General features: G+C 40.9%; 1 protein-coding gene and 1 non-coding gene across 3 annotated transcripts in view; one reads left to right on the forward strand and one right to left on the reverse strand.

Moving 5' to 3' along the window:
- The window catches only part of PPP1R12B (protein phosphatase 1 regulatory subunit 12B), a 254079-nt gene that overhangs the window by 178067 nt on the left and 58822 nt on the right, over positions 1-17190 (reverse strand). For both annotated transcript variants that reach the window (XM_049770622.1, XM_049770621.1), the window contains exon 3: positions 5012-5130. In XM_049770622.1, the coding sequence (XP_049626579.1) occupies positions 5012-5130 (119 nt within the window). The remainder of the gene's footprint in view (positions 1-5011; positions 5131-17190) is intronic.
- On the forward strand, positions 2762-2865 carry LOC126004759 (U6 spliceosomal RNA). The gene has a single exon (XR_007494017.1). It is a non-coding gene; the product is annotated as a U6 spliceosomal RNA (small nuclear RNA).

Here is a 17190-nt window from a genome sequence, read left to right on the forward strand (position 1 = left end):
GATTTGCATCTGCCTGATGATTAAATAAATTATACATCTCTTTATGTATTAAATAGCCATTTGTATCTCTTCTCTAGAGAAATACCTATTCAGTTCATCTCATCTTTTCTTTCAAAAAGTGTTTCCTTGGAGCCGGAATGATAGCACAGCACGTAGGGTGTTTTCCTTGCACACAGCCAACCCGCGCAAACTTAAAATTTTTTTTAATTTAAAATTTTCAGAAATGTTAATACTGTCAACATTATGATCAGCATATAGAACCAGCACCCTCTATGGTCCTCTGAGCCTGCCAGGAACTATTTCTGAGTGCAGAGCCAGAAATAATCCTAAGCACCATTCAGTGTGCCCCCCCCAAGGTGTTTACCCCCAAAGTAATTTATTTCCAATTGCCATTGAGAAGCCAATAATATTTTGAGATATCACTAAAGAGGGTTAAAATCATTGAAATAACTCAAGAAAGATAGTTTTGAAAACAAAACCAAAAGAAATGGATGTGAATAAGAAAATTTAACTGTATTTGTAAAATTTTGCAGTGGTAATTCCATATGGTGGGAATAATCCAATTTATAAACCTCTGCCCATTTCTTTTTTTTTTTTTTTTTTTTGGTTTTTGGGCCACACCCGGCAATGCTCAGGGGTTACTCCTGGCTGTCTGCTCAGAAATAGCTCCTGGCAGGCACGGGGGACCATATGGGACACTGGGATTCGAACCAACCACCTTTGGTCCTGGATCGGCTGCTTGCAAGGCAAATGCCGCTGTGCTATCTTTCCGGGCCCCCATTTCTTTTTTTTTGGTTTTGGGCCATACCTGGTGGTGTTCAGGAATTACTCCTTGTTCTATGCTCATAAATCGATCCTGGCAGGCTCGGGGAACCATATGGGATGCTGGGATTTGTCCTGCATGTAAGACAAATGCCCTACCTCCATGCTATCTCTCCGGCCCCTACCCATTTCTCAATTGGAATTTGGGGGGAGAAAGTCAAATGAGTGCCTTATATACTCATATATTTTGGATTTTGATCCCTAACTAACTATGTGTTCTGAAAATACCTTCTCCTTTCAGTAAGATGCCTTTTCATTTTGTTTTATTTTTTTGTGCTCTGTAGCTTTATAGTTTCATATATTTTTATTTTTGTTTTAGTAGCTTTGCTCTTAGTGTCACACCCAAAATGTCACTGCCAAGATCAAAGTGAAGCAGTTTTCAAAGTGAGGAACCCTCACTCTTAAGAGTTTCACAGTTCAGTTTTATGTCTAAGTTTTTACTTCATTTTAAGGTAATTTCTGCCAGTGCTATATTACTTTAATTAGTCACACAATACAACAAAATTTGTAATAAAAAATGTAATGCCTCTAAATTTGTTCTTGCTCAGGACTTTTCTGGCTATTGTCAGGGTATATTGTGGCTCTTTCTATATAAATTTTAGTATTGCTTTTTTTTGTTTTTGTTTTTGTTTTGTTTTGGGGTCACACCCAGCAGTGCTCAGGGGTAACTCCTGGCTCTATGCTCAGAAATCACTCCTGTCTGGCTCAGGGGACCATATGGGATGCTGGGATTTGAACCATCAACCTTCTGCATGAGAGGCAAATGCCTTACCTCCATGCTATCTCTCCAGCCCCCTTTAAAGTTTTGTTTTTTTGATTTTTGGGTCACACCCGGCATTGCTCAGGGGTTACTCCTGAGTATTGCTTTTTTTTATTTGTCAAAAATGCCTGGAAATTCTGATACAATTACATTTTACCGCATTTAGTAAAATTATTCTGGTGCATGAAGACAGACTACCTTTCCATGTATTTCTGTCTTCTGAAAATTCTTTTGTCAGGGCTGGAGAGATAGTACAGGGGGTAAAGCCTCTGTCTTGCATGCAGCCAGCCAGCCCTGGTTCAATCCCTAGTATGGCATATGGTCCCCTGAAACCCACTACAGGTGACTCTTGAGCACAGAACCAGGAACAGTCTGAGCATCTCTGAATGTGACCTTCCTCTCCCAAAATTCTATTATTAAAACTTAGAGGGGCCGGGTAGGTGGCGCTGGAGGTAAGGTGTCTGCCTTGCAAGCGCTAGCCAAGGAAGGACCGCGGTTCGATCCCCCGGCGTCCCATATGGTCCCCCCAAGCCAGGGGCGATTTCTGAGCACATAGCCAGGAGTAACCCCTGAGCGTCAAGCGGGTGTGGCCCAAAAACAAACAAAAAAAAAAAAAAAAAAACTTAGAGTTTTCACTTATGGATCTTTTACCTCTTTTCACCCAAATAGGTTTTTGATATTATTGTGGGTTTGATATTATTGTGAATTACAAAAATAAAAAAATAAAAAAGGGGGCCGGAGAGATAGCATGGAGGTAAGGTGTTTGCCTTTCATGTAGAAGGATGGTGGTTCGAATCCTGGCATCCCATATGGTCCCCCGAGCTTGCCAGGAGCGATTTCTGAGCAGAGAGCCAGGAGTAACCCCTGAGTGCTGCCGGGTGTGACCCCAAAACAAAACAAAATAAAATAATAAAGATATTATTGTGAATTGAATTCTTTTTATTTTCTGTTAGGCCATTTAGGGGCTATTCTCAGTGATGCTCAGGAGTTATTTCCTGGTTCTGCATTCAGGAATTACTCCTGGTAATGCTGGGGGACCATATGGATTGTCATATATTGGATCTGGGTTGACTACATGCAAAGAACTGTATTATCACTCCAGCCCCTAATTTCAATCTTTCTAAATTTTCTAAGATTTCTTTTGTTATGTAAAATACAAGCTAGCATCAAGAATATTTCATGCTTGCTTCAGCAGCATATATACTAAAATTGGAACAATACAGAGATTAGCATGGCTCCTACACAAGGATGAAATGCAAATTCATGAAATGTTCTATATATTTAAAGTGAAGTTTTAAATTGAGCTCCCATATGATCCAGCAATATCACTAATAGGGACATACTGTAGGAACACAAAAAAACAATACAACAATGCCTTCTGCACACCTGTATTCATTGCAGTGCTATTTACAATAGCCAGAATCTGGAAACAATCCAGATGCCTGACAACAGATGAGAGGCTAAGGAAACTGTGGTACATCTATACAATGGAATACTACGCAGCTGTTAGAAAAAAAATGAAGTCATGAAATTTACCTATAAATGGATGGATATGGAGACTATTATGCTGTGTGAAATGAGTCAAAGGGAGATAAACAGACACAAAATAGTTTCATTCATCTGTGGGATTTAAGAAAAATACAAGACAGTATGGTAATCATACCCAGAGACAATAGAGATGAAGGGCTAGAAAAACCAGCCCATGATATAAAACTTACCATAAAGAGTGGTGAGCGCAGCAGAGAAATAAATATACCAACAACTACTGGGACAATGATAGTGAGAGGGAGAAATAAAGACAGGCAAGGGGTGCTGGAAGAGGGAAATGGGAAACATTGGTGGTGGGAAAGTTACACTAGTGAAGGGTGGTAAACATCTGATGACGGAAACCCAACTACGAACATTTTTGTCATCATGGTGCTTAAATAAAGAAATTGTTATTGAAAAAGAATAGTTCTGGGGCTGAAGAGATAGCATAGAGGTAAAGCATTTGCCTTGCATGCAGAAGGACAGTGATTCGAATCCCGGCATCCCATAAGGTCCCCCGAGCCTGCCAGGAGCGATTTCTGATTTCTGAGCCAGGAGTAACCCCTGAGCGCTGCCGGGTGTGACCCAAAAAAACTAAAACAAACAGAAAAAAAGGAATAGGGGCCGGAGAGATAGCATAGTGGTGTTTGCCTTGCAAGCAGCCAACCCAGGACCCAAGGTGGTTGGTTCGAATCCCTGCGTTCCATACAGTCCCCCGTGCCTGCCAGGAGCTATTTCTGAGCAGATAGCTAGGAGTAACCCCTGAGCACCGCCGGGTGTGGCCCAAAACCAGAAAAAAAAAAAAGTTCATATGCTCTTGAGAAGAGTGTGAATTCTACTGCTATTGCTCAGGCAGAATGATCTGTGAATGCATGATAGGTCTGTCTGCTCTAATGTATGGTTTCTTTATTAAGTTTTATGCCTGAGTGATCTATTCATAATTGAAAGTATAGAATTAAGTTCCCTATTATTATGTTATTGTCTATTTTTCCTTCATACCTATTAGTACTTGCTTGATATACTTTATATCAAAGTATATATATTTGTAATTGCTGGTGGATATATATTTATAATTGCTATTACATTTGGGGGGGGCACATTTAGGGGTACTCAGGGATTACTCTTGGCTCCAAGCTCAGGAACACTCCTGTTTGGCTCAGAGGAGCATATGGGCTGGCAGGGATAAAATCTGATTGGTCGTATACAAAGCAAATGCCCTACCAGCTGTATAATCACTCCAGTCCCTGATATTATCTTTCTGATAAACTGAAAAAGATAAGCACCCTATGGGGCCGGGCGGTGGCGCTGGAGGTAAGGTGCCTGCCTTGCCTGCGCTAGCCTAGGATGGACCGCGGTTCGATCCCCCGGCGTCCCATATGGTCCCCCAAGAAGCCAGGAGCAACTTCTGAGCGCATAGCCAGGAGTAACCCCTGAGCGTTTACCGGGTATGGCCCAAAAACCAAAAAAAAAAAAGATAAGCACCTTAAAACAAACCAAAACTTCAGACACGTGGCACATGTGGTCCCTAAGCTCCCTTCACATGTGTATACTGCCTGCCCATGCACATGGTGCCCCATCCATATGTTGCTCCCATCTCCTCTCTTGTGTTGTGGACTTTTCCTATATTCATAATTTAATGCTGGGTTGTGTAGTGGCTATTTGTGGCCTTTGGCGAAGCCAGTGTTCTCTCTTGAGCACATTACTCTCTCTTCTTCCTCTTCCTTTTCCTCCCCTTCCTCAGAATTTCCAAATAGAATCTATTACTTCAAAATAAAAATCCTTCACACACCGAGTTAATAAAGCCCAATTTAATCTCTTACCATAATCTCATGTGATGATGAGAAATTCTCTTAAGTGACAATGTTCAGTGTCTGTCTGGGCCCTTTCCAATCCCTTAATTACCTTGCTTCTTTACTTGCTCCAGAAGAAGATCCTTCATGGCAGGCTCTTCCGCAAGGTCAGAGGGAACTTCACCTTCACTATTCACAATACCCACACTGGCTCCATGGTTAATGAAATACCTGTGCATACAAGATCCAGGGTTAACATGACTTCTGCCAGGCTAGTATCATCAATTCATCTTATGCATCTGGGGCTCAGTACCAGTAATGTTTGCACCCTACGTTTGTAGGGTTAGGTTGTGATCCTAAATAAAGTGTCCATTATTCATTTATAACTCCATTAATCTGCCCTTAAAAAGAATAATGACAACAAACTAGATTTCTTTTATACTCATTTCTTTTTTTTTTCTTTCTTTTTTTTTGGGGGGTCACACCCAGCAGTTCTCAGGGGCTACTCCTGGCTCCACGCTCAGAAATCGCTCCTGGCAGGCACAGGGGACCATATGGGACACCGGGATTCGAACCGATGACCTTCTGCATGAAAGGCAAACGCCTTACCTCCATGCTATCTCTCCGGCCCCATTTTATACTCATTTCTAACTGCTAATCTCCCTTTCTTAGTGGCTAGCAAGAGGTTTTCTAAATACTACAATGAAGAATGATAGCTCTAAAAACTCAGCACCATCTTTCATTTCAAAACATAAGTTTCCAAAAGGACTTACTGCACTCCAATATTGAGAATGTGAGTTCCTAAAAGGAAATTAAGAGGGTAAATCTCATAATAGTCTTAGTGCTATAACAGAGACAGTTATCTTTCTGGGATATGTAATTAGGAGACTAAAACTTGAGTTAAATTTATATAAATCTGGGTACAGAGAGGTGGCACAAGTGGTAGAGCATCTGCCTTGCACGCGCTAACCTAGGACGAACCCAGACCGCGGTTCAATTCCCTGGCGTCCCATATGGTCCCCCAAGCCAGGAGCGATTTCTGAGCACATAGCCAGGAGTAACCCCTAAGCGTCACCAGGTGTAGCCCAAAAACCAAAAAATTAAAAAAATTATATAAATCTACTCAAATTATGCCTCCACAGTCTCTGCCTTCAACCCACCATCTACATGATATATTCTATATCCTTAAAAAAAAAGCTTATTACTTAAAGAAAAAGCTAAATTACTAAAGGAATTATTATAAATAGTAATTTTCTTTATCTAAATAAAGCATTTGATCCTGAAAAAAAGATTTAATCGCTCTCCCTGGACTTTTTCTAAAGTGCTTTCACATAAAATTACAAAATAAGATAATTTTACTGAGTAGTAAATGTGTACTATAACTTCTCTATAACTAGGAATTACCAAATACAAGAAAAGAGAAAAAAATTATCCCAATTAGATTTTAAATGTTCAGGAATTCAACAGATATTTTTGGCAGGGGTGGCGAAGATCTCCAGCCGCATGCGGCTCCTGGCCAAAATGAATAAGGCTCTTTGCCCCATCATTATTTTGTATACTGTGGCTCTTGCCAAGTTTGGATTTTGTGGGGCCGGGCGGTGGCGCTAGAGGTAAGGTGCCTGCCTTGCCTGCGCTAGCCTTGGATGGACTGCGGTTCGATCCCGGTGTCCCATATGGTCCCCCAAGCCAGGAGCGACTTCTGAGCGCATAGCCAGGAGTAACCCCTGAGCGTTTACCGGGTGTGGCCCAAAAACCAAAAAAAAAAAAAAAAAAAGTTTGGATTTTGTTCTGCTGCTTCTGAGGAGGGACCTCTGAGAAGAGAACTCCACGTGGTCCCGCCCCCAGGCCGTGTCATCCCATCGCCCATCCCTCAAGAACAACTGCACCAGCCAGCGAGCAGGGGATCCGTGAGTCACATGTTGGGTGTTGGGTCACCTCTTGCCGTTAGTTCTTAGTGTGGAGGGCGCAGCACACCCTCACCATCACTGCAGAATTTTGACCCTCACTCAAATGGCAAAATGCAATATGTGTTTAATAGATTATTGTTAAAATTATGTATTTTTTTGTGAGTGAGTGTCTGTTTTGGCAGGTCACTGTGTGGTGTGGCTCTCTGACTCTCACAGTTTCAAATTTTGGCTCTTTGTGTCGAACTTGTTCGCTATCCCTGATTTTTGGCCTTCTATTTAAGATACGTACTATCATTTTATTTTATCTCCCCAGAAGTATTTAAGGATCATTCAAGGTAGTAGAGGTCAGGGAGAGGGAGACACATGTAGTACTGGGAATCAAATTTGGGGCCTCATGCATGACAGACATGCAATATAGCACTTGGAGATAAAGATCTCCCCAGTCCTAGAGTATCACATTTAGACACATTTTTAAAAGATCACAAATGGCCACTATGTTCAAAAAATTGGTAGAGAAGAAAAAAGTCAACGCTGGAGAGATAGCAGGGTGGTTAGGCTTTTTGCCTTAGGCGCAGAAGAATGGTGGTTTGAATTCCGGCATCCCTTACAGTCCCCGAGCCTGCCAGGAGCGATTTCTGAGCATGGAGCCAGGGTTACCCCTGAGCACTGCCGAGTGTGACCAAAAAAAGTCAACAAACATTAGATTAAGACCATTAGTGCTGGGGCCGGGAGTGATAGCACAATGCCTTACTGACGGACCTGGGTTCGATCTCCGTCGTCCCATATGGTCCCCTGAGCCAGGCGCGATTTCTGAAAACATAGCCAGCAGTAAGCCTGAGTGTCACTGGTTGTAACTCAAACCCCCCCTCCCAAAAAAAAAGAAAACATCAGTTCTGCTTTCTCGGTGCCTATTAACCTGTAAAAATAGATTCTCAGTAAATGTTTCTGATTTATAAATCAATTGTACATATAAAAAGTGTGAAGACGGCCCGGAGAGATAACACAGCGACGTTTGCCTTGCAAGCAGCAGATCCAGGACCAAAGGTGGTTGGTTCGAATCCTGGTGTCCCATATGGTCCCCCGTGCCTGCCAGGAGCTATTTCTGAGCAGACAGCCAGGAGTAACCCCTGAGCAACACCGAGTGTGGCCCAAAAACCAAAAAAAAAAAAAAATAAAAGTGTAAAGACATTTATAAAATTTAATTTTTCACCTTCCCTTACAATCTCTGAGGAAGATGAGACATTTTTTATTCCACTACTATTTTTTTGTTTTTTTTCCAGTACTATTTTATTTTATTTTATAACCGTTCTTATTGAGGTACCACGATTCATAATACTATTACTAATACTTTTTATACATCACGTATGCATGCATCTTTCAACCCCACACCCACCATCAGAGCGCTTATTTACCTCCACAGTGTCCCGAGGAACCTCCCAGCCACCCCATTCCATGCAAGCTCAGTTCTATAGACAAATCTCCTGTTCTAACAACTTTAACTATTTGCTGTTACTGTATTATGTTATTTCATTTACCATATATGAGAGAATTTTTTTTTAATTATTGTGGAGGTGGTAATACACACAGAGATAAGTAGAGCTAAACTCCTAGACTCAGCCAAAGAGTAAAGTAAGGAAAGCCCTTGCTTTGCACATGGTTGACCTGGTCTTGACCTCCACTTTCCCCATGGTCTCTCAAGCATCACCAGAGTGATCCAGGAGTACAGAGCCAGGGTTAAGTGCACCATTGGGTATGGTTCCGCCCCACCCCTACCCCAGAAGCTAACACTCTTAAAATTCCACAAAATTTTTTTTAAAAATCAATGATAAATTGATACAATTTTTTTTTCAAAAACGGCATATCTCTTTATTTAAAGGTATGTAAACTTTAAAACTTGAATAATTTTATGCTAGTACATTTTATTTTATTTTTTGTTTTGGGGCCACATTCAGTGGTGCTCAGGGGTTACTCCAGGCTCTGTGCTCAGTAATTACTTCTGGGGGCCGGAGAGATAGCATGCAGGTAAGGCATTTGCTTTGCATGCAAAAAGTTGTTGGTTTAAATCCCGGCATCCCATATGGTCCCCTGAGCCTGTCAGGAACAATTTCTGAGCATAGAGTCAGGAGTAACCCTGAGCACTGCCGGGTGTAACCCAAAAACCAAAAAAAAATTACTTCTGGCAGGTTTGGGGGACCATACGAGATGTCAGGAATTGAACTTTGATCAGCTACATGCAAGGCAAACACCCTACCCGCTGTGCTATCTCTCTGGTTCTTGCTAATACATTTTAAATTTCACATTAAATAGATAAATCTTATAAATATATAATGTACTAAGAGTGAGATGAATATTAAGAAAACTTTAAGAGAAAATCTGAATAAGGTTTAAAAGTATAAAAGTGTTTATCAAATAAAAAGAAGATTGGCTTTGAGTTAGAAAATATTATACTATGGGGTAGGAGTGATAGCACAGATGTAGGGCATTTACCTTCACATGGACCCAGGTTCGATTCCTGGCACCCCATATGGTCCCCCGAGCCTGCCAGGAGCGATTTCTGAGCAGAGTCAGGAGTAACCCGATGCTGTCTGGTATGGCCCCAAAATTAAAAAAATATATTATACTATGGACAATGATTAAGTATATGCATAAATAAGTAAGATATTATAATAAAATCTACAGCTATAAACATCACTTAAAATACAACATTCAATATAAATTAAACATTACTGAAGATTATAAAATCTCTTAGCACGTTAGTAACACTAAGCTTATATTATTTATCTGGTAGAGAGCTTAATGAGTGAATGCTGTATGTACTCAATGACAAAATACTGAAAAGTTGCCTTTTAGAGAAGCTCCTTTAACACTTCTTCCAAAACTGGTTTCAGAATATGAATTCTGGGCCAGAGAGCAGTAGGACATTTGCCTTGCATGCACTAAACTAGGATGGACTGCAGTTCGATCCCCCAGAGTACCATATGGTCCCCCAAGCCAGGAGTGATTTCTGAGTGCATAGCCAGGAGTAAACCCTAAGCATCACCAGGTGTGGCCCAAAAAGCAAGCCAAAAAAAAAGAAGAAGAATATGAATTCACGGGCCTGGAGAGACAGCACAGCGGTGTTTGCCTTGCAAGCAGCCGATCCAGGACCAAAGGTAGTTGGTTCGAATCCTGGTGTCCCATATGGTCCCCCGTGCCTGCCAGGAGCTATTTCTGAGCAGACAGCCAGGAGTAATCCCTGAGCACCGCCGGGTGTGGCCCAAAAACAAACAAACAAACAAAAAAAAAGAATATGAATTCACTGCTGCCTGTGCATGAAGCTCATCAAGTCTGAATTATAATCTATCTGGACAAGGTAGTCTTGGTGAGGTGTTCATTTTGTTGAATTTCTGTATTATATCCTTCCAATTTTTTTCTAATTCATTGAGTCTCACCTGATGCTGTGGATCTTATGAAATTTCCTTTGTATGTAAGGTCTTTTTAGATCTTGCTGCTTTCGATAAATCTGTTTCTGTCTTTGGCTTTCTAATTATAAAGTGTTTCAAAGGCTTTCTATTTGGGTCTATTTTCTCTGGGATCCTTTGGCCTCTTAGATCTAGGTGCTGACACTCCTAAATTCTGGAAATTTCTTATCTTTCTTTAAATAACAGCTGTTCATTGAATTTACTTCCTGTTCTTCAGGGGCTCAAATGATTCTTTTTGTTTGTTTGGATTTTTATTGTTTTTATTTTGGGGGGCCACTCCAGGTATGTTCAGGGCTTACTTCAGGCTCTTCTGTCAGGGATCACCCCTGGAGGACTCAAGGGACAAATAAAACCCAGGTCAGCTGTGTACAAGGTAAGTGCCCTCCCTTCTGTACTACTTCTCCAATCCCTAGACTCTGATGATTCTAATATGTTCCTCTTTTTTTTTTTTTTTTTTGTTTTTTTTGGGTCACACCCGGCAGTGCTCAGGGGCTACTCCTGGCTCCATGCTCAGAAATTGCTCCTGGCAGGCACAGGGGACCATATGGGACGCCGGGATTCGAACCGATGACCTTCTGCATGAAAGGCAAACACCTTACCTCCATGCTATCTCTCGGCCCCTAATATGTTCCTCTTAAGCTCACCCCACAGTTCTCTGGAGTGCTGTTCATTTCTTTCAGATATTTCTCCATCTTCTGGTTTTTTTTTTTAGAGGTTTTCTGCATTTTGAGCTCCTTTATCTTTTCCTAATTCTGTTGCTCAGATAGTCTATTGAATTTTTAAATATTACCTACAAAACTTTTAATTTCCATGGCCATTTAAAATCCTCTCTTAATCTGTATTCTAGTTCATGTTCAAAGATTATTCCTGGCTCTATGCTCAGTGATCATACATGAAGGTGCTTGGAGGGCTGATGCAGTGTTGGGACAGAAACTGCCAGATGCATGCAAGGGAAGTATCTGTACTATCTCTCTAGCCCTGTTACTCTTAATTTTATCAAGTATCAGTTTTTTGTTCATCAAACAGTTCTTTACTTCTACATATCCAATAGCTCCTTTTAATTGGTTTTCTTCTTTAGGCCAAAATGACTTTCAACAATTCCCTGACCCTAAGAAATGAAAATCAAAATAATATATATAACGTTAATATTCCGTGATATTTGATGACTATATATCCAACACCCTAATTAAATTGAACCACTTATTATTGTTCCCAAACACATTTACACCCTCCGCTTTCTTCTACAGCTCAAACTGCTTCTTTCAACTGGATGAAACTCCTTTTCCTTCTCATTTTCCTTCCAGGAACTTTCCTATCTGCCGAGAGTCGGTTTCAAACGTATTTGCCTTAAAGACTTGTTCTCATCAACTCAATATTTTCTCTCTCCTTTGCCTCTTCTTTTCCCACCCCCATGCCTCACCATCACTAATTCTGAAAGCCTCATGAATATGTACTGTATCATGATACACACTGTATCATGATGCAATCAGACTGAAGGCTACCTAAGGACAACTGTGTCTTCCTCAGCATAATCATTGCCATGACATCTGGCATGTTCTCTTTTCTCATGGCACTCCATGAATATTGCTGCAAATTAATTTGACAATCACTCTGCTTGAACATCTAGGCCATCCAAATTGGACTCAATGCAATGCCATTTGGGTATACACGTCCCCGACATTCCCTTTCTGGTATGTTTTAAAATCTATGATCGGGGCCGGGCAGTGGCGCTGGAGGTAAGGTGCCTGCCTTGCCTGCGCTAGCCTAGGACGGACCGCGGTTCGATCCCCTGGCGTCCCATATGGTCCCCTAAGAAGCCAGGAGCAACTTCTGAGTGCATAGCCAGGAGTAACCCCTGAGCGTCACAGGGTGTGGCCCAAAAACCAAAAAAAAAAAAAAATCTATGATCAAGAAAATATATTGGGCCGGAGAGATAGCATGGAGGTAGAGAGTTTGCCTTGCATACAAAAGGACGGTGGTTTGAAACCCGGCATCCCATATGGTTCCCCCAAGCCTGCCAGGAGCGATTTCTGAGCCTAGAGCCAGGAGTAACCCGAGCGCCACCGGGAGTGACCGAAAAACAAAAAAGGAAAAAAAAGAAAATATACTTCAAGAAAATTATTTTCTAAAATAATCTGGCTTCTCATGAATCAGAAAGAGATTGTTTTTAGCAAAACTACCTTCCTAAACCATGTCAGGAATAAAAGGACAAACTTTCTTTATTATGACCCTTTTACCTGAACAAGAATAAATATCACCTATGAATTAATGCTTTATTTCTAGAGAATCAAAGCCTTTTGAGACTAGGGCTTGGTGGTGGAGTCACCTTGCATGAAGGAGGTTGCATGTTTGATTTCCAGCACTAGACTGCAGAGCTTATTGTGGCACTGGTACAACAGAAACTCCCAGCACACTCAACCAAGTGTGCAAATACCATGATCAAATATGCAATCCCTAACACCTAAACAAATTATAAAGGGCTGGGAGTAGGGTGGTTTAGCAACAAAAAGCACCTGCCTTGCAAACATGGTGATGTGTTGGTCCATGATGCCATTTGTGTATGACTAGTACAGCCCTAAAAGACATACAAATGGTCAGAAATGGTACCCCCTAGGGGAGTAGATGGATGCACTCCAGATACTCCGAGGAACACTACAACAGGATAGATGGAAGCACCACAATGGAAAAAATAAGCAAGAGCTACAAATAAAAAGTGTGATCCCGGGCCGGGCGGTGGCGCTAAAGGTAAGGTGCCTGCCTTGCCTGCGCTAGCCTTGGACGGACCGCGGTTCGATCCCCCGGTGTCCCATATGGTCCCCCAAGCCAGGAGCAACTTCTGAGCACATAGCCAGGAGTAACCCCTGAGCATTACCGGGTGTGGCCCGAAAATCAAAAAAAAAAAAAAAAGTGTGATCCCTGGCACAAATCATGGCCAAGGATAAATGAGCATGGCAACCAGATAGATGCGCACGAGCACACACGCGCACACACACACACACACACACACACACACCACAAAAAGAGTGCATGCACCACAAAGAAGCATGTGTGTCATTTCCAGGTATCACAGCAATAGAATGAGGGATGGGGAGGGCAAACTTCGGGAAGGAAGAGAAGTATAACCTTTTTAACTCATTGATTTGCTATGAAAATAGGGGTTTTTGTTACTATTCTAAGGGAGGAGTGAAGAAAATAAAATGTGGTTGAAAATTCGTAATAAATGAGTCTCTAAAAAAACAACAAAGCCAAATTAAATACTTCATCCTTAGGTCAATCTGAGGCTTACAAGTCAAATATTTATTAGTAATGAAATTGCAAAACATTCAGATAGCAAGTGCTAAACCTAACCTCATATGAGGGGAAAATAATATCAACCCTCTTCTAAAAATTATGTCATACTGGGGCCCGGAGAGATAGCACAGCGGCGTTTGCCTTGCAAGCAGCCGATACAGGACCAAAGGTGGTTGGTTCGAATCCCGGTGTCCCATATGGTCCCCCGTGCCTGCCAGGAGCTATTTCTGAGCAGTCAGCCATGAGTAACCCCTGAGCACCGCCGGGTGTGACCCAAAAACCAAAAAAAAAAAAAAAAAATTATGTCATACTGAGTTCAAATATGAAGGTCAAAATACACTTGAAATTTTCCTAGAAAACCAATTTGTCCTTTTTATTATTTTCCACTCCTTAGAAATATCAAATTCAGGGGCTGGAGTGATAGCACAGTGGTAGGACATTTGCCTTGAACATAACCAACTTGGGAAAGACCTGGGTTCGATCTCCAGCATCCCATATGATCTCCCAAGCCTGCAAGGGGCAATTTCTGAGCACAGAGCCAGGAATAACCCTGAGTGCTGTTGGGTGTGGCCCAAAACCAAATATAAATAAATATATAGGAATATCAAGTTCCTGGGGCTGGAGAGATAGCACAGTGGGTAGTTCTTATCTTGCACACAGTGACCAGGGTTCAAACCTCAGAGACCCATATGGTCCCCTGAAGTTCCAGGAGTGATTCCTGAAACAGAGCTAAGTATAACTGCAGAGTGTGACTGGATAAGCACAAAACTTTTTTTTTAAATGAAGTTCCTAAAGATTCTTGAAATAAGACTATAAAATAAGACTAAAATTTAAGATATACCATCCTCCTTCTCCTCCTCCCTCCCCCCAAAAAAGGAGGGGTAAGTGAGCAAGAGTTAAATGTCTGAAATACTATTCATATTCCTAAAGTAAAGCAACCAAAATGAATAAGAATGCAAATTATGAGGTTCTTTTCCACTATATAGAAAATACTGCTTCTGGGGCTGGAGCAATAGTACAGCTATAGGGCGTTTGCCTTGTACACAGTCAACTTGGGATGGACTGGATTCAATCCTCAATATCCAACATGGTTCCCCGAGCCTGCCAGGAGTGATTTCTGGAGTGCAGAGCCAGGAGTAACCTGAGTGCCACTGGGTGTGGCCTAAAAACATATATATATATATATATATATATATATATATATATATTGCTTCTTAGTTTGATATAGTCCCATTTATTTATCTTTGTTTTAGTTTGCTTGATTTTGAATCCTTGAATCTTTGACTTCAGTGTCATGAATGTTCTGTTGTTTTCCTCATAATTTATGGACTTAGGTTTGATATCAAGGTTTTAAATTCACTTCTATTTAACTTTTATACAAGATGTTAGAAAGGGATCTGAGTTCTTTTTTTCTCTTTCTTTCTCCTTCCTTTCTCTCTCTTTCTCTCTCTCTTCCTTCTTCCTTCCTTCCTCCTTTCCAAGCACCTTTTGGTAAAAAGGCTTTTCTTATTCCATTTTTTTTCTACTTTAACAAAGATTATCTCCATATACTGGTGAATATATCTCTGGACTTTTAATTCTATTCCACTGATCTGCTTGTCTATCCTATTCCAGTACCACACTATTTTAATTATTATCACTTTGATATAATTTAAAAACTACCATACCAAGTAGGGCATTTGCCTTGTGCCTGGCCAAGCCTGGCATTGCATATGTTCCCCTGAGCATTGGCAGAGGTGATTCCTTAATGTAGACCCAGCAATAAACTCTGAGGGTTACTGGGTATGGACCCAAAATAGAACATAACAAAAACAATAAAAACAACAAACCCCATCAATAAATGAAAAGATGAACAGAAAGTTGCTCGAAGTTGCAGTTGCAGTTGGTCAAAGATACATAAAAACAAAAATGCTCTGTATCATTTATCATAGGGAAATTAAAAAAAAAAAAGATATCTCATACCAGTGATACTAGCACACATCACAAAGAACAAAGTCAGCCAGTGTTGGTGCAGATGTGGAGTGGGAAGACTCTAATTCACTGTTGGTGAGAATGCCAATTGGTCTAACCATTTTAGAAAACAGTATGAACACATCTAGGAATTTAATTCCACATTTTTATGGGGGGGTTGATTTTGGGGCCACAGCAGGCAGCAATCAGAAGTTACTCCTGGCTCTGTGCTCAGAAATGAATCCTGGAAGGCTCAGGGATCAAACATGTGCAAGGCAAACGCCCTACCCCTGTACTATCACTCCATGAAATTCCACTTCTGAGAATATATCCCCAAAACCTCAATTTAGAATATATACCTGCACTACTATGTTCATTGCAACACTATACACAATAGCCAAAATCTGAAAATAACCCAAATAACCAAGGTCTGATGACTGAATAAAGAATCTGTAGTACATATACACAATGGAATACTACTCAGTTGTAAAAAAAAAAATAAAATCGGGGCCGGCGAGGTGGCGCTAGAGGTAAGGTGTCTGCCTTGCAAGCACTAGCCAAGGAAAGACCACGGTTCGATCCCCCAGCATCCCATATGGTCCCCCCAAGCCAGGGGCAATTTCTGAGCACTTAGCCAGGAGTAACCCCTGAGCATCAAATGGGTGTGTCCCGAAAAACCAAAAAAAAAATAAAATAAAAAATAAAATATTGAAATTTGTTGCCATGTGGAATGAGCTGGAGAGTATCATACTGAGTGAAATTAGTGAGGAGGCTCAGAATGAACTCTCTCATACTTTGGAAAATGAAGAAATAGAATATGGCAATAACAAATGTATAAAGATAGCAGAAACCGAGAATTTGTCTTTAATAGAAAGTTTGACATGGGGTGGAAAGGATAGTTGAGGGACCCTAGGACAATGATAGAGAAAAGTGGCTGGAGGCTTGGTTGAAGGGTGTGGTGATGGACTAGGTCAATGTATGATATCCTATTAATAAGTTTATAAACCATGGTGTCCAAAATAAATTTTTGTTTGTTTTTTTTGGGGGGGGTCACACCCAGCGGTGCTCAGGGGTTACTCCTGGCTCTGCAAGTTCTGGGGACCATATGGGATGCCAGGATTCAAACCACCATCTGTCTTGGTTCAACTACCTGCAAGGCAAACACCCTACCACTGTGCTATCTCTCTGGCGCCCCAAAAAATGGTATTGGGAATGTTGCACTGTTGAAGGGGGGGTGTTCTGTTTATGACTGGAATCCAACTACAATATGCTTGTAATTATGGTGACTAAATAAAGGTTTTATTTAAAAAAAAATGCTTCTGGCATACTCGGGGAACAAAAAAAGAAAAAGAAAATAATAGAAGATACTACAGAGAAAGAAAAGGTAAAATATGTCAGTAGTAGATAAATTAAAGATGATAACTTCTACTCCCACCACTTATGCAATAAATTTTGGCCTAAATATCTACTGGTCAGATGTTCAGGTGTCTAATGATCAATAATTTATATGAGGAAACTGTACTTGTTGTGAACGCTATTTAACTCAAGGCAATAATCATTTGCATAAGAGATTATTAAACTTTGACTGTTTCTAAAGTAACTGTATTTACCATGAAGATAAATTCAAGAAGTGATTGCAGGCAGGATGCAGCTCAGTGGTAGAACACTTGCTTTGCATGTGT

Source organism: Suncus etruscus, chromosome 3 (genome assembly GCF_024139225.1).
Source record: "Suncus etruscus isolate mSunEtr1 chromosome 3, mSunEtr1.pri.cur, whole genome shotgun sequence".
Classification (NCBI taxonomy): Eukaryota; Metazoa; Chordata; class Mammalia; order Eulipotyphla; family Soricidae; genus Suncus; species Suncus etruscus.